Raw genomic sequence first — 27,023 nt, 5'->3', positions numbered from 1 at the left:
AATCTAATCAAGGCAGCCTGCAGCCCGTTATATCTTTAAATGTAAAATATACATAATGAATATTTTAAAAAATTCCAGTGAAGTTGAGAGAGGAATTGTAGACATGAGTGGACACTGAGCTTTCATTATTCATACTCCAGGTGCTTTATAAAATCACAAATATGTCTCTAAGGAAATAAATGAAAGAGCAGAACATGTCACACTTGCTTTTAATGCATGAGAATTTGTGTTGACTATAGAACCGAACTCCCACTAAGGACTTCACTTCTTAGCAATTCATTCTAAAACTTAGTATGACACTTTGTTTTAAAATATAAGACACCCATTCTTAAATAAGCATTTATCACTTTATTGACCTGGACTATTACAAACAAGCCAATGGCAATAAAGTCCACATTACTGAAGATCATATGTATATTTTTGCTGACTCCTTGGACACTGAATTCATGAAGATATGAAGAACTAAGGGGGGGAAAAACATTAGCGAAGGAAAACAAACATTAAAGCACAAAAGCACCTTCACTGATGTTCTTGCCACCCATAGTTCTCAGACTCATAGAATTCTCCAACTCTGTTATCTACAACACTCTGGAGTTAGGGAAAGAACTAGTACTTTATGGAGGCAAATATGTTTCTTTCCAAATGCTCTGTTATAGGTGGAAAAAAAATAATGAACAAAAAAACCCCCACAAACATATTTCATATACACGCAAAAAGGCAAAGACAAAATGTTTAGACTAAGGAGAGCATATGAAACAGAGGGTAAATTTATTACTAGTTAATGTAAAAAAAATTGTACTTGCCTTGGGGGAGATGACAATTTTTCTTTCCTTTGTGACTGCACTGACTAAACAAGAAAGACAAGAGGTTCACTCCCAGAATATATTATCCAGGACATGATTTATATGTTTGTTTATTTATATGAAATCTATCATAGCATATAAAGGATGTATGTTTAACCAAAAGGAAGAAAAAAAAATTGTACCTTTGTTATTTAGATGTCAGTTCACATTTGCATTATCAAATCTACTCGTTGGTTTAATATAAATTTTCTTGCTTTGTTAGTGAGCTGGCTTTTAGAAAATGTGTTTATATTTCCACAGGTAAAGCAAATATGTGTCAATTTCTTGGGCAAGCAGAATTCCAATGTCAAAATACATTCTTATATGAATTATTTCTAAATTATTACTTAATTTTATAAGGAACTTAAAATTAGGGGCTTCATTAATATGTACATATTAATAAATATATGATTGCTGTGCTTTGCTAAGGCACTGGCCTTTTGCCATTGTCTATCTATCTATCTAAAACACACATTATATACAATATATATATTAAATACATATCATACAAACCAAAGGTAAAAAGAGAAAACTAGCTGAAAACAGGAATCTGACTTCAAATAGTCCCTGTTAAAAAAATAAAATCTCTAAGTTGGTTTGTAAATTTGTTGGTTGAAACAGTTTCTCATTGGGCCGAAGTTATAACTTGTGGTTCCGTTTCCAGGTTAAGTCCACAGAAGTCTATTTAACCCATAATTCAAATGAGTTTTAATACCATACTTAAGAGATCTAGAAACTATTCACCAATTTAGAAGTTTGTTTTGGCTTGGTTTTCTTCTCCTATAGGAACTGTTTTTTACCGGTAAGACCAAGGAACCCTACTTCCTAGGGGCTAGAAAATAGAAAAGGAAAACAGTCTTTGAGCACAGGGCAACAGTCTGGGTCTTAGGTAAGATGGTCAGGGTCAATAGCAACAAAGGAAAGAACAAAAAAAACTTAGTATCAGGTAGGAAAAGTTGGAGTCAGTAATAAAGTGGGTTACTCTCATGGAGTAAGCTTCCATAAATCAGGGTGATTTTGCTACTGCCCCCCAAACAAACATTAATTGGTTTAAGAAAAAACTTTATTTTACAAGCAAAAGTTTGGAAAAGTAACAAAAATAACAATATAAGTAACAAAATCATACCTCTGGTCATTATAATGAAATGTTTTCTGTGATTGAAAACTACGATGAAAAATTTGTTGGGCAAAGCAATGTTTAGTTCTTAATTCCAAACTGAGGTTTACATTATATAAGATTTAGACCAAAAATATCTTGAAGAAAAAATTTCATTTACATATTTACAACCCCCGTGCAATCTGGGCGGCCTGTGTACAGGCCTGACTAACCAGGTTGTAGAGGAAAAAAATCTCAGATTAAGCCCATCAACTTATTAGCTAAAGATCCTCTGGCTAGATGTCAAGCTTTATAGGTGTACTCCATATGACTAGATACCTTTTCCTTGATATGTTAGAATACTTCAGTGTTATTCTGTCCTTGTTTCCCTATTCCATGGAACTGTATTCATTTCTCCCAATTTTAGTAGCATAATGAGAGATATGCTGAATAGATAGGGCAAGAGAGAGATGATAAACCTATATTCCAAAATATTAGCAAACCAATAATATAATACTCTAAAAACAATTCCAGAAAAAAGAGCAGAGACCATGTTTAAAAAGTCAAGAATGATCACTCAGCCTCTGAGGAGCATAAATTAACCTTAATCCCTAAACCTAGCCAGTTGCCTTAGCCCATAGAGTGCATTCTGGCACAAATTTTCAGCTGTTTCAGCCAAAACATATGCAGCAGGTGACTCTCTCTCTGATATAAGCAATATTTAATTGTTTCTTTTTTTTTTAAATAAGATGTTGGGGGTAGGAGTTTTAGTAATTTATTTATTTATTTTTGCTGTGTTGGGTCTTCGTTTCTGTGCGAGGGCATTCTCTAGTTGTGGCAAGTGGGGGCCACTCTTCATCGTGGTGCACGGGCCTCTCACTATAGCAGCCTCTCTTGTTGTGGAGCACAGGCTCCAGACGCGCAGGCTCAGTAGTTGTGGCTCACGGGCCTAGTTGCTCCGCGGCATGTGGGATCCTCCCAGACCTGGGCTCAAACCCGTGTCCCCTGCATTAGCAGGCAGATTCCCAACCACTGCTCCACCAGGGAAGCCCCCTGATTTTTAAAAAAATAACAAAATATACTTGTATTTGAGAATAACAATATAAATTTATATTATAATTATTGTATTATAACATACTCTTATAATATTACAATATACTTAATAATATACTTTTATATTATATAATAATATACATTTAATGGATATTTTAGTTTATTATTCTACTCTTAGTTTTGTTCTTCAAATATGCCTGGAAAAAATTTTAAGCAAATTTAGAAGTGGAAACATTTAAATGTTCCATTACTTGATAAAGTATGTGTTTGGTTATTATGGAAATACAAATTAAAACTCCTCAAATATACTATAGAAGATATACATATCCATGGTATACAAAAGGATTAGGGATTACTTCCTCCCCTTCTTCTTTTATCCTGAGGGAACAGCTAGTGAGCTTAAGCTTTAATTTTTAACAGATTAGAAAAAGGAATCTTACCCACCTACTAAATTAAAATTTTTCTTATTAAATGCCTAAGTTTTTAAGTCACTCATTTTCCTAGCTACTTCAATGGAATCAGCAGTCATAGACCCAACCCCAACTCCAAGACTGGAACTTCGTAACAACAGTTCCAAGGCAGAAATCTGACGTAACTCTTTGCGACACAACTTTACACGTGTGACACTATGCAACTGTGCCACATTTCCTACTGGCTGAATTTGGGGTGTTGGTCGACTGTGAGATTTTGTAAACTGATTGCCATCCCTTTCTGTTTTGGCCTCATTGCTTAACAAATGCCCACTAGTGGGTGCTAAAGAGCTATAAATTGGTGGTAATTCTGCGCCTTCTTCCCAGAGCTTCTGAGGATTTGGTTGTGTTCTTGAACTGCTTGCGGAACTGTCCAATTGTCTTTCCCTTCCACTTAATTTTATACTTTCAGTTCTGGATGCCCGTTTTAATTCTTCTGAAACCATGCCTGCTTCTTCTGGGTTCTGTACTCCATTTCCAGCATCATGATCTAAAAATAATCCAAAAAGCAGAAAAAAAAATTAAGAGGTTTCCTCCAAAACAGGTATTTTAATCATGATATCTTAACATAACTACATTATTATCATGCAATATAAATTGTCTTCCAGCTTTTTTTGTTAAGTGACTTCTTTGAGAGGAACAGAAGTGTGAACATTAATTATTCTTATTTCACTTAGAGGCATCTTCCATGTGAATAACTGAGAACTTTCAATTAATAGAACAAAACTGAGAAGTAGTCTTCTAGAGATTTTGGTACCCCTGGAAACACAGAGGTGCTTTAGGCCTCTCTGGTGCCCTTCCACACCTGCCTCTGCTGGGCTTGCCACTGGTGAATCACATTTCAAATCCTGGTCATATCTCCAGGGAATGTTCTGGGACTTGGCATTATATGTGTGAAAAATCTAGTCTTTTTTTAAAAATTTTTTTTTTTTGCGGTACACGGGCCTCTCACTGTTGTGGCCTCTCCTGCCGCGGAGCACAGGCTCCAGACGCGCAGGCTAAGCGGCCATGGCTCACGGGCCCAGCCGCTCCGCGGCATGTGGGATCCTCCTGGACTGGGGCACGAACCTGTGTCCCCTGCATCGGCAGGCGGACTCTCAAGAACTGCGCCACCAGGGAAGCCCAAAAATCTAGTCTTGATTGAACTCCAAGCATGAGAGCAGGGTTCTTCCGTCTGAATGTACTCTGGGGTACATGCCACTGCTTTCACCATCAAAATGGAAATGACAGCATACCCCTCAGTGGGGACTACCTTGCTGGAATGAGTGATAGGAGTGAGTGAAATTATCAAAGCTTGAGGCCCTCAAATCATAGAATAATCTAATATCAAAGACAAAACTTACTTAAGGGAAGTCCATATAGGTACTAGACCTAATGCAAAGAAACAATGCCAACTTTAAAATATGTTGATGATGCAATTAGGACACTTCTGGTCCTGCGAGAACCAAGTTTAAAAACAGAAGTTGCACACTGGCAGCTCCCAAGCCAAATCTGCCCACAGACATGTTTTACTTAGCCTATAAAATAATATGTGATACAAAATTTAAAAAGTGGAAAGTTTCATATAAAAATATAGATTTCCGGATTTTAAAGAAAATGAGAAAAACTGACAATTTCTGCCTGGCAACAGCAGCTGGAGCAGAGCTGCCCCTGCCAATTTAGACAACTGCTGCAGTCCCACCGCTCACTTTGGCTTCCTGGCTCCTGCAGGCATTTTAGTTTGTGACCCTGGTTTAAAACATAATTGATTTTCTATATAACCTTTAAAAATTGTGAATAACTCTTTTGGGGCTTCCCTGGTGGCGCAGCGGTTGAGAGTCTGCCTGCCGATGCAGGGGACACGGGTTCGTGCCCCGGTCCGGGAAGATCCCACATGCCGCGGAGCGGCTGGGCCCGTGAGCCATGGCCGCTGAGCCTGCGCGTCCGGAGCCTGTGCTCCGCAACGGGAGAGGCCACAACAGTAAGAGGCCCGCGTACCGCAAAAAAAAAAAAAAAAAAAAAATTGTGAATAACTCTTTTGTACACCTGAAATTTATATAATATCATACATCAACTCTACTCAATAAAAAAAGAAAAAAAGGATTGATTTTCTAGTTTTTAAAATTCTTCTCACAAACAAAAAACTTGAACTAGCAAATGACATAAATCCTCATGTGGAATTAGCAGGTACAAACTTGATCATAGTGCTCACAGTGGCTTCCCAACTTTGCTGCACATTAGTGTCACCTGGAAGCTTTTAAAAATCCTTTGGCCTAATAACCTATAATGGAAAAGAACCTGAAAAAGAGCGTGTGTGTATATATATATCTGAATCACTTTGCTGTACACCTGAAACTAACAGAATATTGTAAATCAACTATATTTCAATGAAAAAAAAAATCCTGATGCCCAGGTCACAGAGTCTCGGGGAGGGAGCCAGGCATCTTAATTTTTTTTTTTTTTGCGGTACGCCAGCCTCTCGCCGCTGTGGCCTCTCCCGCCGCGGAGCACAGGCTCCGGACGCGCAGGCCCAGCGGCCATGGCTCATGGGCCCAGCTGCTCCGCAGCATGTGGGATCCTCCCAGACCGGGGCACGAACCGTGTCCCCTGCATCGGCAGGCGGACTCCCAACCACTGTCCCACCAGGGAAGCCCCTTAATTTTTAAAGATCATATGAGAAAGAGCAGAGATGGGCTCATTGGAAAGGCTCACTCCCAAGCCCACTTAGATTCCTCACAATATAAAGTTTCCCTCTTCCAGAATTTCAACACCAAAGGAACAAACTAAAGAAAGATTTATTCACCCATAGTCACACAGCCAGTAAAAGAAATTAGGATCCCAACCAGATCTTCTGACTCTAGTATCCTGACATGTAGAGTTTTATAGTGGTTTAAATTGATACAAGAATAGAGTTTTGGGGGAGACCTTCAAGATGGCGGAGGCGTAAGACACGGAGATCACCTTCCTCAGCACAAATACATCTGAAATACATCTACATGTGGAACAACTCCTACAGAAAACCTACTGAACACTGGCAGAAGACCTCAGACCTCCCAAAAGACAAGAAACTCCCCACATACCTGGGTAGGGCAAAAGAAAAAAAAAAACAGAGACAAAAGAATAGGGACAGGACCTGCACCTCGGGGAGGGAGCTGTGAAAGAGGAAAAGTTTCCACACACTAGGAAGCCTCTTCACTGGCGTAGACAGGGGTTGGGCGGGGGGGAAGCTTCAGAGCCACGGAGGAGACTGCAGCAATAGGGGTGCAGAGGGCAAAGCGGAGAGATTCCCGCACAGAGGATCGGTGCCGACCAGCACTCACCAGCCCGAGAGGCTTGTCTGCTCATCCGCTGGGGCGGGCGGGGGCTGGGAGCTGAGGCTCGGGCTTCGGAGGGAGGTCGGATCCCAGGGAGAGGACTGGGGTTGGCTGCATGAACACAGCCTGAAGGGGCTAGTGCTCGAGGAGAGGGGATTCAGAGCACCACCTAAACGAGCTCCTGAGACGGGCAAGAGCCGCGGCTATCAGCACGGACCGCAGAGACGGGCTTGAAACGCTAAGGCTGCTCCTGCAGCCACCAAGAAGCCTGTGTGCAAGCACAGGGCACTGTCCACACCTCCCCTCCAAGGAGCCTGTGCAGCCCACCACTGCCAGGGTCCTGTGATCCAGGGACAACTAGCCCGGGAGAACACACGGCACGCCTCAGGCTGGTGCAACATCATGCTGGCCTCTGCCGCTGCAGGCTCGCCCCACATTCCGTACACCTCCCTCCCCCCGGCCTGTGTGAGCCAGAGCCCCCTAATCAGCTGCTACTTTAACCCCGTCCTGTCTGGGCGAAGAACAGACGCCCTCAGGCGACCTACATGCAGAGGCAGGGCCAAATCCAAAGCTGAACCCCGGGAGCTGTTTGAACAAAGAAGAGAAAGGGAAATCTCTCCCAGCAGCCTCAGGCGCAGCAGATTAAATCTCCACGATCAACTTGATGTACCCTGCATCTCTGGAATACCTGAATAGACAACGAATCATCCCAAATTGAGGAGGTGGACTTTGGGAGCAACTGTTGACTTGGGGTTGCTTTCTGCATCTAATTTGTTCCTGGCTTTATGTTTATCTTAGTTTAGTATTTAGAGTTTATTATCATTGGTAGATTTGTTTATTGATTTAGTTGCTCTCTTCCTTTTTTTTTTATATATATAGATATGTATATATTTTTCCTCTTTCTATTTCTGTGAGTGTGTATGTGTATGCTTCTTTGTGTGATTTTGTCTGTATAGCTTTGCTTTTACCATTTGTCCTAGGGTTCTGTCAGTCTGGCTTTTTTTTTTTTTTAACTATAGTTTTTAGTACTTGTTATCATTGGTGAATTTGTTTTTTGGTTTGGTTGCTCTCTTCTTTGTTTCTTTCTTTTTTCTATTACTTTTTAACTTTTTTATTTTTAATAATTATTTTTTTAAATAACTTTATTTTTCTTTCTTTTTTTCTCTTCTTCTCCCTTTTCTTCTGAGCCTTGTGACTGACAGGGTCTTGGTGCTCCGGCCGGGTGTGAGGCCAGTGCCTCTGAGGTGGGAGAGCTGAGTTCAGGATATTAGTCCACCAGAAACCTCCCAGCTCCATGTAATATCAAACGGCGAAAGCTCTCCCAGAGATCTCCATCTCAACGCTAAGACCCAGCTTCATTCAATGACCAGCAAGCTACAGTGCTGGACACCCTATGCCAAACAACTAGCAAGACAGGAACACAACCCCACCCATTAGCAGAGAGGCTGCCTAAAATCATAATAAGGCCACAGACACTCCAAAACACACCACCAGATGCAGTCCTGCCCACCAGAAAGACAAGATCCAGCCTCATCCAGCAGAACACAGGCACTAGTCCCCTCCACCAGGAAGCCTACACAACCCACTGTACCAACCTTAGACACTGGGGGAAGACACCAAAAACAACAAGAACTACAAACCTGCAACCTGCGGAAAGGAGACCTCAAACACAGTAAGTTAAGCAAAATGAGAAGACAGAGAAACACAGCAGATGAAGGACCAAGGTAAAAACCCACGAGACCAAACAAATGAAGAGGAAATAGGCAGTCAACCTGAAAAAGAATTGAGAGTAATGATAGTAAACATGATCCAAAATCTTGGAAACAGAATGGAGAAAATACAAGAAACGTTTAACAAGGACCTAGAAGAATTAAAGAGCAAACAAACAATGAAGAACAACACAATAAATGAAATTTAAAATTCTCTAGAAGGAATCAATAGCAGAATAACTGAGGCAGAAGAACGGATAAGTGACCAGGAGGATAAAATAGTGGAAGTAACTACTGCACAACAGAATAAAGAAAAAAGAATGAAAAGAATTGAGGACAGTCTTGGAGACCTCTGGGGCAACATCAAACGCACAAACATTTGAATTATAGGGGTCCCAGAAGACGAAGAGAAAAAGAAAGGGACTGAGAAAATATTTGAAGAGATTATAGTTGAAAACTTCATAATATGGGAAAGGAAATAGTCAATCAAGTCCAGGAAGTGCAGAGAGTCCCATACAGGATAAAACCAAGAAGAAGCACGCCAAGACACATATTAACCAAACTATCAAAAATTAAATACAAAGAAAAAACATTAAAAGCAGCAAGGGAAAAACAACAAGTTACACACAAGGGAATCCCCATAAGGTTAACAGCTGATCTTTCAGCAGAAAGTGCAAGCCAGAGGGAGTGGCAGGACATATTGAAAGTGATGAAAGGGAAAAACCTACAACTAAGATTACTCTACCCAGCAAGGATCTTATTCAGATTTGAAAGAGAAATTAAAACCTTTACAGACAAGCAAAAGCTAGAGAATTCAGCACCACCAAACCAGCTTTAAAACAAATGCTAAAGAACTTCTCTAGGCAGGAAACACAAGACAAGGAAAAGACCTACAAAAACAAACCCAAAATAATTAAGAAAATGGTAATAAGAACATACATATCGATAATTACCTTAAATGTAAATGGATTAAATACTCTAACCAAAAGACACAGACTGGATGAATGGATACAAAAACAAGACCCATATATATGCTGTCTACAAGAGACCCACTTCAGACCTAGAGACACATACAGACTGAAAGTGAGGGGATGGATAAAGATATTCCATGTAAATGGAGATCAGAAGAAAGCTGGAGTAGCAATTCTCATATCAGAAAAAATAGATTTTAAAATAAAGGCTATTACAAGAGACAAAGAAGGACACTACATAATGATCAAGGGATCAATCCAAGAAGAAGATATAACAACTATAAATATTTATGCACGCCACATAGGAGCACCTCAATACAAAAGGCAAATGCTAAGAGCCATAAAAGGGAAATCGACAGTAACACAATCATAGTAGGGGACTTTAACACTCCACTTTCACCAATTGACAGATCATCCAAAATGAAAATAAGTAAGAAAACACAAGCTTTAAATGATACATAAAACAAGGTGGACTTAATTGATATTTATAGGACATTCCATCCAAAATCAACAGAATACACTTTCTTCTCAAGTGCTCATGGAACATTCTCCAGGATAGATCATATCTTGGGTCACAAATCAAGCCTTGGTAAATTTAAGAAAATTGAAATCGTATCTAGTATGTTTTCCGACCACAACGCCATGAGACTAGATATCAATTACAGGAAAAAGTCTGTAAAAAACACAAACACATGGAGGCTAAACAATACACTACTTAACAACCAAGAGATCACAGAAGAAATCAACAAGGAAATAAAAAAATACCTAGGAACAAATGACAATGAAAACACGATGACCCAAAACCTACAGGATGCAGCAAAAGCAGTTCTAAGAGGGAAGTTTATAGCAATACAATTCCACCACACGAAACAAGAAACATCTCAAATAAACAGTATAACCTTACACCTAAAGCAATTAGAGAAAGAACAAAAGAAGCCTAAAGTTAGCAGAAGGAAAGAAATCATAAAGATCAGTTTAGAAATAAATGAAAAAGAAATGAAGGAAACAATAGCAAAGATCAATAAAACTAAAACCTAGTTCTTTGAGAAGATAAACAAAATTGATAAACCATTAGCCACATTCATCAAGAAAAAAAGGGAGAAGGTTCAAATCAATAGAATTAGAAATGGAAAAGAAGTAACAACTGACACTGCAGAAATACAAAGGATCATGAGAGATTACTAAAAGCAACTCTATGCCAATAAAATGGACAACCTGGAAGAAATGGACAAATTCTTAGAAAAGCACAAACTTCCCAGACTGAACCAGGAAGAAAAAGAAAATATAAACAGACCAATCACAAGCACTGAAATTGAAACTGTGATTAAAACTCTTCCAACAAACAGAAGTCCAGGACCAGATTCCTTCACAGGCGAATTCTATCAAACATTTACAGAAGAGCTAACACCTATCCTTCTCAAACTCTTCCAAAATATAGCAGAGGGAGGAACACTCCCCAACTCCTTCTAGGAGGCCACCATCACCCTGATACCAAAAGCAGACAAAGATGTCACAAAGAGGGCTTCCCTGGTGGCACAGTGGTTGAGGGTTCACCTGCCAATGCAGGGGACACGGGTTCGTGCCCCAGTCTGGGAGGCTCCCACATGCTGTGGAGTGGCTGGGCCCGTGGGCCGTGGCCGCTGAGCCTGCACGTCCAGAGCCTGTGCTCCGCAACGGGAGAGGCCACAGCAGTGAGAGGCCCGTGTACCACAAAAAAAAGATGTCACAAAGAAAGAAAACTACAGGCCAATACCACTGATGAACATAGATGCAAAAATCCTCAACAAAATACTAGCAAGCAGAATCCAACAGCACATGAAAGGATCATACACTATGACCAACTGTGGTTTATCCCAGGGCTGCAAGGATTCTACAATATACATAAATCAATCAATGTGATAAACCATATTAACAAATTGAAGAAGAAAAACCATATGATCATCTCAATAGATGCAGAAAAAGCTTTCGACACAATTCAACATCCATTTATGATAAAAACCCTCCAGAAAGTAAGTATACAGGGCACTTACCTCAACATAATAAAGACCATATATGACAAACCCACAGCCAACTTCGTTCTCAATGGTGAAAAACTGAAAGCATTTCCGCTAAAATCAGAAACAAGACAAGGATGTCCACTCTCACCACTATTATTCAACATAGTTTTGGAAATTTTAGCCACAGCAATCAGAGAAGAAGAAATAAAAGGAATCCAAATCAGAAAAGAAGAAGTAAAGCTGTCACTGTTTGCAGATGACATGATACTATACATAGAGAATCCTAAAGATGCTACCAGAAAACTACTAGAGCTAATCAACGAATTTGGTAAAGTAGCAGGATACAAAATTAATGCACAGAAATCTCTTGCATTCCTATACACTAATGATGAAAAATCTGAAAGAGAAATTAAGGAAACACTCCCATTTATCACTGCAACAAAAAGAATAAAATATCTAGGAATAAACCTACTTAAGGAGACAAAAGACCTGTATGCAGAAAACTGTAAGACACTGATGAAAGAAATTAAAGATGATACAAAGAGATGGAGAGATAGACCATGTTCTTGGATTGGAAGAATCAACATCGTGAAAATGACTCTACTACCCAAAGCAATCTACAGATTCAATGCAATCCCTATCAAATGACCAATGGCATTTTTCACAGAAATAGATCAAAAACTTTCACGATTTGTATGGAAACACAAAAGACCCCGAATAGCCAAAGCAATCTTGAGAAAGAAAAATGGAGCTGGAGGAATCAGGCTCCTGCACTTCAGACTATAGTACAAAGCTATAGTCATCAAGACAGTATGGTACTGGCACGAAAACAGAAATATAGATCAATGATACAGGATAGAAAGCCCAGAGATAAACGCACGCACATATGGTCACCTTATTTTTGACAAAGGAGGCAAGAAGATACAATGAAGAAAAGACAGCCTCTTCAATAAGTGGTGCTGGGAAAACTGGACACCTACATGTAAAAGAATGAAATTAGAACACTCCCTAACACCATACACAAAAATAAACTCAGACTGGATTAAAGACCTAAATGTAAGGCCAGACACTATAAAACTCTTAAGAGGAAAACATAGGCAGAACACTCTATGACATAAATCACAGCAAGATCCTTTTTGACCCACCTCCTAGAGAAATGAAAATAAAAACAAAAATAAACAAATGGGACCTAATGAAACTTAAAAGCTTTTGCACAGCAAAGGAAAACATAAACAAGATGAAAAGACAACCCTCAGAATCAGAGAAAATATTTGCTAATGGAGCAATTGACAAAGGATCAACCTCCAAAATTTACAAGCAGCTCATGCAACTCAATATCAAGAAAACAAACAACCCAATCCAAAAATGGGCAGAAGACCTAAATAGACATTTCTCCAAAGAAGGTATACAGATTGCCAACAAACACATGAAAGTACCCTCAACATCACTATTCATTAGAGAAAGGCAAATCAAAACTACAATGAGGTATCACCTCACACCAGTCAGAATGGCCATCATCCAAAAATCTACAAACAATAAATGCTGGAGAGGATGTGGAGAAAAGGGAACCCTCTTGCACTCTTGGTTGGAATGTAAATTGATACAGTCACGATGGAGAACAGTATGGAGATGCTTTAAAAAACTAAAAATAGAACTACCATACGACCCAGCAATCCCACTACTGGGCATATACCCTAAGAAAACCATAATTCAAAAAGAGTCATGTACCACAATGTTCACTGCAGCTCTATTTACAATAGCCAGGACATGGAAGCAACCTAAGTGTCCATCGACAGATGAATGGATAAAGAAGATGTGGCACATATATGCAATGGAATATTACTCAGCCATAAAAAGAAACGAAACTGAGTTATTTGTAGTGAGGTGGATGGGCCTAGAGACTGTCATATGGAGTGAAGGAAGTCAGAAAGAGAAAAACAAATACCCTATGCTAACACATATATGTGGAATCCAAAATAAAAAAGGTTCTGAAGAACTTAGGGGCAGGACAGGAATAAAGATGCAGATGTAGAGAATGGACTTGAGGACACGGGGAGGGGGAAGGGTAAGCTGGGACAAAGTGAGATAGTGGCATGGACATATGTGCACTACCACATGTAAAACAGATAGTGCGAAGCAGCTGCATGGCATAGGGGGATCAGCTTGATGCTTTGCGACCACCAGAGGGGTGGGATATAGAGGGTGGATAGAGGGATCTAGGGACCACCTAGAGGGATAGAGAGGGAGACGCCAGAGGGAGGAGACATTGGGATATATGTATATGTATAGCTGATTCACTTTGTATAAAGCAGAAACGAACACACCATTGTAAAGCAATTACACTCCAATAAAGATGTTAAAATAAAAGGTAGAAAAAAAAAAGATGAATGGTTTTACTAATGTAATTGACCACATTGTAAATTATATATTTACAAATGTATGGTATAACACACAAATCTAATTAATGCATTTAGTATCATATACATTCATCAAATTTTTATTGTGTCATAAACTTGTACCTCCAGTGTAACGTCTTCAAAATATTATATATTTTATAATTAAGTTCATAACTTTTGCTAAAAAAGAATTTTCTTTCTCAGTGAAATTCAATGTAATCTCTGAAATGAATGATATGTAAGTATTTTTATATTCAAACAACAATCCTCTCCAAAGAAAAGAAACAATAATTAAATTCTTCTAATTATGGCTAAAGCTGAATTTAAAGAGTTGCTTGGATTTAACGAAATAAGAATTTATGTCTTAAATTGTGTATCTTTCAAGACTTTTATGTTTTGTTTTGGGATAAAATACAATATTATTCAATTAAAAAAAGTATAGAGTTTTAAATACTTAAACAAGTACACAGACTGCATGTCCATATATACTGATTTTATCCTCACAAAATGTTAGAAAATAGATGCACTGTGACAGAAGCATGACCAAGTGCTTTTAGTCTTTTTGGTCACTTTTTAGAAGTGACCAAGATATTTTAGTCAAAAGATTAATTCTTTTGCTATTTGAAAATGCTAAAAATATTCAAAGCAGATAAAGTCTGGTAGGCAGACAATGAAAAGACTACTAACAAAACCCAGTCAACTGAATACCAAGACAGTTATATATTAATTAGGATACTGATTATTAAGCATATAATACAGGTTAGGGAACTCAAAATTTGATATATTTAAACTGCTATATTTTATAATTCAAACAAGTCTTATTTAATGTCATTTTATTGGAGCTGCATTTTGAGGTAGGATACAGTACAAGCTATATCACCAATATGATTCCAAATGAATTTTTTTAAAACATAAGGAAAACAGTGAAAAGAATTATGCTGAAATGTTAATAGTTGTGGGTAGGATTATGGGTGGTCTTTTTCTGATTTTTTTCTATATTTTCAAAGTTTTCTATAATGACTATGTATTACTTTTTATAGCCAAAAAATAAACATATTTAAGATGGTTCTAGGGGATATAGCAAATTAGCTGAGATAACATCTTCAACATTATTTTTAAGACTAGACTTCCAGGAATTCCCTGGCGGTCCAGTGGTTAGGACTCTGAGCTTCCAATGCTGGGGGCCGGGGTTTGATCCCTGGTCGGGGAACTAGGATCCTGCAAGTCATGTGGTGCAGCCGAAAAAAGAAAGAAAAAGACTAGACTTCCCAGGTCAGTTGGTAAAACAGGAGTTATCCTCACTTTACACATCTCCAAGATTATTTAGCTTTTTTAAAGCTTTTTATATTTGTTTCATTCAAGAGCATGATTAGGATCCAGGTTTCTTTCTTTCTTTCTTTTTTAATATTTATTTATTTACTTATTTTATTTTGGCCGTGCCGGGTCTTAGTTGTGGCACATGGGATCTTCGTTGCTGCGTGCAGGATCTTTAGTTGCGGCAGGCTGGATCTAGTTGAACCCTGGCCTTCTGCATTGGGAACGTGGAGTCTTATCCACTGGCCCACCAGGGAAGTCCCAGATCTAGGTTTCTTAAACCTGTTTACCACCGTATACCACACTGTCATTTTAAGAGATGTCTAGTAGACTCAGCAGTATAAACATGGGCCATTTAAACAGTAAACATCTAATTTCAGATATCTCAAATTTGAAAGTGAATTTTTTTAAAGCAAAAATGGTTTTGTGCTAATTGCTCTGTGTCCTACTTAATACCTGTTTACATTTTAATTTTTTGCAGATAGTGTTTCAAGTAAAAGGTTCAGCTACATGTTGCAGGCTGTATTTCAAGTAAATATTTTAATTATATGAGTAAATACCTCTGCATTACTACATTGAAAATCAGAAAGGTTAGTCTCTTTGGCAGAATTCATATGTTTGTATCACATCTCTATCCTAAAATGACTTTTATACTAGAACACAGAACCAGGAATCAGAAGACCAGGGACCTTAGACCATGCTCTAATTACTGGTCAGCTCGTGAGTCACTGGACCGCTCTAAGCTTTAATTTCCTCATCTAAAAATGAGGTTAGCATATACCGGCCTACCCTGAGTTTGAGGGCTAAACTGAACTATTTGGGAAAATGCCTGTAAATGATAAATACAATAAATATAAGGTAGTATTAGAACTACTTTTCTAAAATATTACTAAGTTTTAAGATTTAAAACTATGTTAATTCTGCTTATATTATATATTCAGTATATATCTTTTCATTGTGCATATATATCATTTTCCATTGGTTTCTATATTTTTATGGTTTCATTTTTATAATTATATTTTTAAGTTGAGATATAATTGATATATAACATTATATTAGTTTCAGGTGTACTCTTTATACCTTGTTGTACCCATCTTTAGTTTTCTTTACAGGTACAAAATAGTTGTGTTCCTAAAAAGAGCTGTAAAGTCAACTTTCAAAAGCCATTCTTAACTTATTAGAAGAATACTTTCTCTAAAGGAAGGCTAATTCTTTTATAAAATGAGTATACATTATTTTAGAGATATTGATTCCTCTCTATTGGTGGCTTAAAGACAATATGTTTTTTCTTTTTTCTTTTTATTGGAGTATAATCGCTTTACAATGTTGTGTTAGTTTCTGCTGTAGAACAAAGTGAATCAGCTATACGTATACCTGTATCCCCTCCCTCTTGAGCCTCCCTGCCACCCCACCCCCATACCACCCCTCTAGGTTATCACAGAGTACTGAGCTGAGCTCCCTATTCTATACAGCAGCTTCCCACTAGCTATCTCTTTTACACATGGTAGTAAGACAATATGTTTTAATCATAACAGTGTATCACCTTCATGGCACTTCTTGCTTTTGCAAAGTTCTTTGTCATGTTTTATCATTTCATTGAGGAAGATGGTTATTTCTACATATCTACATATAATTATGCAAGAAAACTTCCTTGTCTCAATGATGGGTTTTATTATATGTTTGAATTTCTAGAGGTCATGATATGAAAAAACATGACTGATCTTAGAAATACATAAATATTATTTTACTTTTATTATTCTCTATTTTACTTTTTTATGATAATTAGAAGGCTTAATTTACTATAAAACAGGAAAACAACAGCTATCCTATATTTAGGGTTATTTTAAGAATTAAGTGAGTTAGAGAACACAAGAGCCCCTGGTACATGGCAGGCAATCGAATAAATGATCATTTCCTTCACACATATACATTTGTTCATTTATTCTTTTCTCCAGTGGTTCTGTGTTACACATAGACTAGACAACTATTTTTGTCTACAGAGACAAAGAGAAGTTAAATATCTAATCCTAAATAATCCAATCAATTGGGAAAGGCTCCACTACAAACCATGCTATGGTGTTGGCGTGACAAGTAACACTAAATCTCTTACTTTCTGATGGTACTAGTTGTCGCCGAATTGCTTCCCCTACCAATTCCTTAAGTTTCTTCTTAAGATCTCTGCTGGTTTTCTTATAGAAATAAAGCTCTCTTTCCAGCTGCTGGATTTTATCTCCATAATTTTTTAAAGTTTCCACAGTGCCTTCTCCATCTTGCTCTATAAAACAGAAATTTACATTTAAAATCAGTTTAAAGTAAATGATTGAAAATTCTAACAGAACTCCCAGACTGTATTGTAGGGTCAGAAGTATGTTACATGTATCTATTACTTGGCTGGATTTGTTTTCAGCTACAATTTGGAGTCTTCTGCCTGTAAAATTTTTCGAAGTAGGATGAGCCCTTCTCCACCCTAATCCCTACCAGCTACCGCATTTTTCATGATTCATAAGCACTTTTTGAATAGCTACTAACTAAATTTATCCTCAGAAGAGCAGAAGTAAGGTTCACATTTGGAACTCTGTCCAGCTGCATCAATGTCTTGAAGTTTATATCAGGAACCACGGATATATGGAAAGTTATAAGCCTAAAGTTTATAGGCCCAAGAAATATAGAACCAAAAAAACGCTCAAAAACTGGAAACCTGTCAAAAGAGGCTAGAAAGATTAAATTACAAAGGAAAACACCACCAAAAAAGGAGAAGGGGGGGGGAAAGTATAAGTAAAGTTCTAGTTTATGACACAATATAATTTTAAAGCTTCTAATTAATATTTAGGAATGTCTAAAACTGTCCCCTTTGGGTTAGGTTCTAGAACCAGTAAAACGCAGTTTACTGACCTTCAGAAATACACACTTTCAGACCTACTCTTTCCTATTGGTAAATCTACAAAATGGTCCTACTGGTTTGTAATTTTCTTTTGTTATAATTGGTTGTTTTGTAAAAATTGATCTAAGTATATCTGTAATTTTATATTAACCCATCATCTTATTTAAAAAACATTTTAAATTAATAACATTACAAATCAGAATCCCCATGAAGGATATCATAAAAATGAACTTAATTTTATGGCCTATATTCAGTTGAAATTAGAAAATTCGTAAGTTGTTAACATTTTCAGTTATAACCTTGCTATGAAAAACTTGTCCCAGCTATAGAAATGAATGATTTTTTAAATGTTCTCATTTGGCTAAAGCATGAACTTTTGCGGTAAAATGCCAACCACTTGAAAAACATATTAAAAATTCTATTAAAATATCACTTTTAGAGACTTAAGACAGAATTAACATAAGGTAAGGAAAGCATGTTTGAATGAAATAACATATGGAATCCAGTCAAGGAAATCCCGTCATCAGGCAACTGGTTGCTAATTAACTTGTTATAGAATTAACTTAGAGGCAAACTGCCTCAACACTCAAATGCATATATTTTCCAATTTTCTGCTTACTCAGGTTGCTTCTTCCAGATCCTTTTTAGCACATTTCCAGCTATAGATTCATAAGAATCAAGACTAAACAGCCAAGCCACCTGGACTGAAGCATTCCAGGTGTTGAAGTTATCGCCAGGCAGTGATTTTGTTGCCATAGGAACTGTGTGTACCAGCCATAAGCCCAGGTATTGAAGACCAATTGCTATGACAACTCCATACCACAGTTGACGGTTGAACTACTGTGCACTGATAACACTATGTGCCCATCAATGGTAGACTAATTTTGACCTAAGCTATAACTTAATGCATAAAATTTATAATTTACTGAAAACTGTAACAAGAAATATAACCAGAAACCTGACAGAACCTATCAGTTTAATTTTATGAAGGGAAAGTGATTTAAATATCAAGGTTCTATATCCTAGAGATGGGGAACTTTTCAACTGTACACCACCAAGCCAGAAGTCATCCCACATTCCTACATAAAAAGTAGACCACAACAAAGTAACAGGATTGCAGCAGTTCTCTGTGTGGCACTGGGGACAGGCAGAGGAGATGGCATTTCAAGCATGAATAGCCCTGCAACAAAGTCAACTATCCCAACATGTGGACCAAAACATGTAAAGCACAAAACACATATAAGTAGTAACTATTTATACATGTTGGACTTTAAGTGATCCAATTCTGTCCTACCTTCCTTTCCCAATCCCCCTCCTACACATCCCCATTACACAACTGATGTGAAGGGGCAGTTACCTTTGAAATGATGTAGCAGAAGCTGCATTTTTTGCTCGTGTTCCTTTTGCTGAAGGGTCAGTCTCCGGTCACACTGCAATTTCAGATGTTCCAGTGTAGATTCCAACTCACGAACCACATTATCCCGTTCCAGAACTTTCATTTTAATTTCTTCATTCTGTAACTGTAGTTTCCGTTCAGCTTCTCGCAGATTAACCACCTAGCAAAGACATTTTTTTGATCTTTTAAGTGTGTTTTAGACAGCCTAATAGACAATTTACTTCTCTTAGACTTCATAAAGATGAACTCCCTTAATCCCCATGGTATAACTAGGCAAATGCTTTGTAATATACCCACAAGATAACCTAACAGCCTTTTTAATTCGTTGAGATTCTGAATTGGTAACAACTTCATTTTAAATACAATGTTGCTCTACTCTAACAATCACCTCTCCATCATTTCTTAGACATGATCTTTGTAGTTTACATTTATAATCCTACAACTCCATTTCTCCAGTCTAAAAAGATATCAAGAATCTAAAGACTTCTGTAACATCTAGATAATTCTCATCTTTAACTCCAAAGTGAATGTTATAAATAAGTGACAGAATTTTTAAGCTATAGAGTTCGGTCTCAGATTGTACATTTAGTCCAGTGGGTTCCTCTCTGCACTGATATAAAGTAAAAACACTTCAGACAATATCTGTGTCACAGAACTTGTTAATAATGTAATGACATTCTCTCCAGAAAAATACTCATTTCTACAAAGAGTTCTTAAGACCAGAAAATCCACTGACCTTCACCTGGGTGCTTTGGGTTAAGAACCCTTGCTCTAAGAACACCACAGAAGAGTTATCTGTATCAAAGCCTCAGACAACATGCACCATATTTCTGCCCTCCACACACCCAGTGATGGGATGCACTTGCATCAATAATAGAAGCTTACTACTGACGGTAATTATCCAAGAGAAGGCCTGTGTATCACATTTCCATTAATTTAGTCATCTTTATTTCAATTGTCTAACAGAATTAGAACTTTATTTTAAAACTTCTGTGTTTCATTTTTCATCAACTGTCTGCTATTCCCTTAAACTGAATATATTTTTCAGAGAAAAGAGTTATCTACTTGTTTAACACTTCATAATATATATCTTAAGAGAAGACATTAGAGAAAAGACAAATACAGTTTTCAATGCTGCGAAACATCTCTATCAGTAAGCTGTCAAATCTGTATAAAATATTTTAATTTATATTAAGCCCATCCACGTTAATGCTAAAATCTATTACTATCTTTGTCACTGATGCACCATTTCACCTCCATTTCAATTCATAGGGTATAATGAGAAGGTACAGGTTACCCCTACCCTACAGCAATGAAGGAAAGGGAACCCAAACCTGGAGGGCCCTTGATTTTTCACGAATGCTGAGTAAGAACAATCAAATCTAGAAAACATACAACCAAGATATAGTGACTGAGGAATATAACTTAAATTCTTTGGTTTTTAAAACTATTCCCAAAAGCCCTCTTTCAAAAGGCCCTTCAACTTTAAGAACCTCACAAAGTTAGGCCTACATACGTGGATAAGTGCAAAGATTTCAGATGACAACATTCAGTGCTGTAAATTCTACATAAATGTGAGCTGTATAAGCATCTCAACCCCTCTTTATAAGAAAATCCTCTGTCCCTGAAGAACAAACCTTATTGAAATATCTGAAAAGAATAGCTCTAATCTCAACAGGACTCAGGCAGATTAGTTTTTCTAAGACATTTTCTTCACTATGAGAGAGATTTTGAAGTGAAGCTCTGAGTGAGTTCTGGCGACTCTGGATATGTTCGTTCTTGTATTCAATTGCAGCTTCCAAAGCTTCAATCCCTTCTTCAAGTTGGAAAAGAACATGTTCTTCCTAGATATAATACAAAAGAAATCACTCATTTTAAATGAAACAGTATAACTTGGACTTTGTCATATACTAAGATCTTATTATGCTATTTGAGTCTAACGGACAGTACCATTCTTCTACTAAATTAAAAAAATGTTTATTGAGTGCTTACTATGCTACACAATGCACTGTGTGTACACACACACACACACAAACACACACACATATATATAACAAATAATCATTGAATCTTTGTAGTAAACCTTGGGTAGCAAAATGGAAGAGGAAGAAGGTTAGGTGAGTTATGAAACATCCCAAGGTCATAAGCAAATGCTGACCACGAAGGAATACACTTGAACAAAGCCTCAGCCCACAGGTTTGACAGTGTCATCATGTTATCTCCCTCCATGGCTCCTAAAGTGCATATTATGTGTCACTGAGATCTGGAGACCTCGGGGGTCCCTTCAAGGATCTATCAAAACAATATATTGCTAGGAAGGAAAGAGGAAATATATTAAAATAAGTTATTAAGAACTAGTAATCAGAGGAGAGTCTCCAGGGAAAAACACTGTGTAACATAAGAAAAAGTAGTGAGGATTTAAGGACATGAAACATTTTATAAGATTCCTAGGAGATGTCATTAGAGGGAAAGTGGAGGCACTAAAAATGGTGGCAGCAAAACCTTTTTTTCATATGCCAAAGAAGATTCTCTCTGTAGGAAAAAAAAAATCTGATGAATTGCTGTCAGAAAACCTAGCCGTTCTCTGAATTATCCAAATAACATCTTATTTGGGGGATCTAAATCTCTGGTAAGAAATTATTTTGGACGTGGTAAGACCTGGATATATATTTTTGTATCCCCATACTTGTGGTGGAGGCCACTTCAACTTTAAGTTCCCTGAGGGCAGATGGTCTTGTCCATACTCACATCCTTATTGCCCAGCACAGTACATATTACATAGTTTAAACTCAGTACGTATCTGCTGAACAACTTAATGAAGAGAGAGGAGCAAAAAACATTTTCATATGTCTTGGGTATATGACCCAAGTATTTCTCTCCTCTCCTCCCCATAGCATTTCAAAGAAAAATAATGTTACTATTTCTGATCTCCCCAACGAACAGTTAGAATGACTTCTGGAACTCCTTTTCTGGAATTCAGGGAAAAGGTAGGTTAATAACCTATTCCAATGGGAGGTTGAATAATACTTATTTTTTTTAAAGCCATTTTATAAAATCTCCTGAAAGAGCCATTTTGGAAAAAAAAAAGTTCAGCAGCCATTTTATTTCTTTGTGCAATTACTGAATTTGAAGATTTGATAATCACTCCATAAGGAAGAAAATAATATTCACCTTTTTAAGAAAAACAAACTTAAATCCTGAAAGGTACTTAGGTGAATAAGAAGAACCAGAAAATAAAAGTGAATAACCCAAAAAAATATTTGACTTTTGAATGCATACTATGATTATATTCTACCAAAAACAAATGTGGATAGTTTTCTGCATACAGGTCTTTTGTCTCCCTAGGTAGGTTTATTCCTAGGTATTTTATTCTTTTTGTTGCAGTGGTAAATGGGAGTGTTTCCTTAACTTCTCTTTCAGATTTTTCATCATTAGTGTATAGGAATGCAAGAAATTTCTGTGCATTAATTTTGTATCCTGCAACTTTACCAAATTCATTGATTAGCTCTAGTAGTTTTCTGGTGGCATCTTTAGGATTCTCTATGTATAGTATCATGTCATCTGCAAACAGTGACAGTTTTACTTCTTCTTTTCCAATTTGTATTCCTTTTATTTCTTTTTCTTCTCTGATTGCCGTGGCTAGGACTTCCAAAACTATGTTGAATAACAGTGGTGAGAGGGGACATCCTTGTCTTGTTCCTGATCTTAGAGGAACGGTTTCAGTTTTTCACCATTGAGAATGATGTTTGCTGTGGGTTTGTCATATATGGCCTTTATTACGTTGAGGTAGGTTCTCTCTATGCCCACTTTCTGGAGGGTTTTTATCATAAATTGGTGTTGAATTTTGTCAAAAGCTTTTTCTGCATCTATTGAGATGATCATATGGTTTTTATTCTTCAATTTGTTGATATGAAGAAAACTATAAGACACTGATGAAAGAAATTAAAGATGATACAAACAGATGGAGAGATATACCATGTTCTTGGATTGGAAGAATCAACATTGTGAGAATGACTATACTACCCAAAGCAATCTACAGATTCAATGCAATCCCTATCAAATTACCAATGGCATTTTTTACAGAACTAGAACAAAAAATCTTAAAATTTGTATGGAGACACAAAAGACCCCGAATAGCCAAAGCAGTCTTGAGGGAAATAAACAGAGCTGGAGGAATCAGACTCCCTGACTTCAGACTATACTACAAAGCTACAGTAATCAAGACAGTATGGTACTGGCACGAAAACAGAAATACAGATCAATGGAACGGGATAGAAAGCCCAGAGATAAACCCATGCACCTATGGTCAACTAATCTCTGACAAAGGAGACAAGGATATACAATGGAGAAAAGACAGTCTCTTCAATAAGTGGTGCTGGGAAAACTGGACACCTACATGTAAAAGAATGAAATTAGAACACTCCCTAACACCATACACAAAAATAAACTCAAAGTGGATTAGACACCTAAATGTAAGACCGGACACTATAAAACTCTTAGAGGAAAATATAGAAAGAACACCCTTTGACATAAATCACAGCAGGATCTTTTTTGATCCACCTCCTAGAGTAATGGAAATAAAAACAAAAATAAACAAATGGGACCTAATGAAACTTAAAAGCTTTTGCAAAGCAAAGGAAACTACAAACAAGACAAAAAGACAACCCTCAGAATGGGAGAAAATATTTGCAAATGAATCAACGGACAAAGGATTAATCTCCAAAATATATAAACAGCTCATGCAGTTCAATATTAAAAAAACAAACAACGCAATCTAAAAATGGGCAGAAGACCTAAATAGACATTTCTCCAAAGAAGACATATAGATGGCCAAGAAGCATACGAAAAGCTACTCAACATCACTATTTATTAGAGAAATGCAAATCAAAACTGCAATGAGGTATCACCTCACACCAGTTAGAATGGGCAGCATCAGAAAATCTACAAACAAATGCTGGAGAGACTGTGGAGAAAAGGGAACTCTCTTGCACTGTTGGTTGGAATGTAAATTGATACAGCCACTATGGAGAACAGTATGGAGGTTCATTAAAAAACTAAAAATAGAATTACCATATGACCCAGTAATCCCACTACTGGGCATATACCCAGAGAAAACCATAATTCAAAAAGACATGTGCACCCCAGTGTTCATTGCAGCACTATTTACAGTAGCCAGGTCATGGAAGCAACCTAAATGTCCATCGACAGACGAATGGATAAAGAAGATGTGGTACGTATATACAATGGAATATTACTCACCCATTAAAAGGAACAAAATTGGGTTATTTGTAGAGATGTGGATGAATCTAGAGCCTGTTATACAGAGTGAAGTAAGTCAGAAAGAGAAAAGCAAATATCGTATATTAATGCATATATGTGGAACCTAGAAAAATGGTACAGATGAACCAGTTTGCAGGGCAGAAATTGAGACACAGATGTAGAGAACAAATGTATGGACACCAATGGGGGGAAGCAGCAGGGGGTGGTGGTGGTGTGATGAATTGGGAGATTGGGATTGATATATATACACTAATATGTATAAAATGGATAACTAATAAGAACCTGCTGCATAAAAAAATAAATAAAATAAAAATTAAAAAAAAAAGAAAGGATTACCTAGTACACCTGAGCACAGTGAGCCCCATTATTTGTGAAAAAGACATAGTTCTGCTGATAACTCTTTCTCCTGCAAAGTAGTAAGTTCATGTTTTCTGCAAGCACAGGAGCTAATATTTATTGCCATAAAACTGACATTTTATAAGGCCTGTAAGTTAAAACAGTTTAGAAAGGTCACAAAAAAAAACAAAAAAAATAAATGTGGAAAGAGTTTGCCTTTATGTAATGGCTGAGAACAATTTGGTACAAATTTAGTTTCTATAGTTTTGGATCTATGTTAGCGAAGCACTGAGATAATGTAAGGCAGCAAATCTATAGAACCCTGAGGATAGCCTGCTCTAGTGAGGCTCCAGCATATAAATATTTGTGTTTCCATCTAACCCAGCAAAAAGTTATAGGTTGAGAAGATGAGGGGCAATGGGAAGCTGTCCCAGGATGAAGAATTTGCCACAACTCAAACCTTAGATTATCAAGAGTTGACTATGCTTTGTCACAGAGCACTGCTTTCCAAACATGCACCAGGGAGCTTGTAAAAATGCAGACTTCTAATTCAGCAGGTCTTGGTGGTGCCTGAGGCTCTGCATTTCTAACAGGCTCCCAGGTGATACTATTGCTGCTGGTACAGAGATCACACTGAGAGTAACAAGGATCTAAAGCAGTGATCTCCAAACATCTTAGATCACAAATTTCCCATTAGTAAAAAACAAACATGACAAACAAAACCTTTTGAGCAAGCACTGCATGTATTTCTCTATAAACTATATGCATTTTCTAATGATAAAACATGAAATTTAAAAAAAACCGAAAAAACATGAAATTGAAAATGTAAAAGATGAAATAAACATAGATATTCATATGTATTCTTCCTATACTCCACTTACTAGGTAACTGCTCTGCATTATTAGAAAAACAGAGTTCAAATATTTTATTTTTTCTAAATTTTAGTTTCTGGATTTTACCCCTCAAAAAAGGAGGTGATTTGTCTATATTAAATTGTTGGGTAATCCTGTACTAGTATAGTGATCTAAAATCTTTCTATCATTTCCCATGAAGTAATACAATTAGAAAAAATATTCTGATTTATTGTGGAAAGAAAAAATAATTCTGAGCAAGTTTAAAGACATCAAAACAGCAAACCATTCCACCTAGATTTTACTGATGTCTTATGTCACAGCAGAATCTCATGTTCCTGATCATCTGCTACTGGAGATCTATTTAGTACTACCAATCTTGGCGTGAAAACAGTGGTGAGAGCAGAGCCCATTTCAGAGCTATGCTAAGAAGAACCAACCATGTGGAAGCAGGGTGCACAGACGCTCACAGGACTAAATGGAACCCCACCGATTGTAGGCGGCTCACCCTTCCCTCAAACAAATCCAGGGTGGCTGCCAAACAAGTACCATGCATTGTGCTGCATTTTCACCACAAAACACTACATAATGTTTTTAGTTACAGAATTCCGCATGAAATAGAAACTTAAATGTTTCTTGAAGATAAGAATTGACCCTCTAGAAATGCAGATGGCCAACAGGCAAATGAGAAGATACTCAACATTGCTAATCATCAGGGAAATGCAAATCAAAACCACAATGTGATACCACCTCACACCTGTCAGAATGGCTATCATCAAAAAGAACACAAATAACAAATGTTGGTGAGGATGTGGAGAAAAGGGAATCCTCATACACTGTTGGTGGGAATGTAAATTGGTGCACAGTGGAAAACAGTATGGAGGTTTCCCAAAAAACTAAAAATAGAACTACTATATGACCCAGCAATTCCACTCCTGGGTACATATCCAGAAAAAAAAAAACACCCACTAATTAGAAAAGACACATGCACCCCATTGTTCACAGCAGCATTATTTACAACTGCCAAGACACAGAAGCAACCTAAGTGTCCATCAACAGACGAATGGATAAAGAAGAATTGGTATATATACACAATGGAATACTACTCAGCCATAAAAAAGAACAAAATTTTGCCATT

At 37.3% G+C, this 27,023-nt stretch overlaps 1 protein-coding gene across 4 annotated transcripts in view; it reads right to left on the bottom strand.

Moving 5' to 3' along the window:
- Positions 1 to 3,262: 3,262 nt before the first annotated feature.
- The window catches only part of KIF27 (kinesin family member 27), an 88,167-nt gene continuing 64,406 nt past the window's right edge, over positions 3,263 to 27,023 (bottom strand). For all 4 annotated transcript variants that reach the window (XM_079926654.1, XM_079926655.1, XM_079926657.1 and 1 more), the window contains 4 exons: positions 21,056 to 21,262; positions 19,380 to 19,578; positions 17,252 to 17,416; positions 3,263 to 3,951 (listed from right to left, as the gene is read on the bottom strand). In XM_079926654.1, coding sequence (XP_079782780.1) covers positions 3,467 to 3,951; positions 17,252 to 17,416; positions 19,380 to 19,578; positions 21,056 to 21,262 — 1,056 coding nt within the window. In that variant the 3' untranslated portion in view covers positions 3,263 to 3,466. The remainder of the gene's footprint in view (positions 3,952 to 17,251; positions 17,417 to 19,379; positions 19,579 to 21,055; positions 21,263 to 27,023) is intronic.

This window comes from Stenella coeruleoalba (assembly GCF_951394435.1).
Source record: "Stenella coeruleoalba genome assembly, chromosome: 7".
NCBI classification, from domain to species: domain Eukaryota; kingdom Metazoa; phylum Chordata; class Mammalia; order Artiodactyla; family Delphinidae; genus Stenella; species Stenella coeruleoalba.
This window is presented reverse-complemented; position numbering and strand designations above follow the sequence as displayed.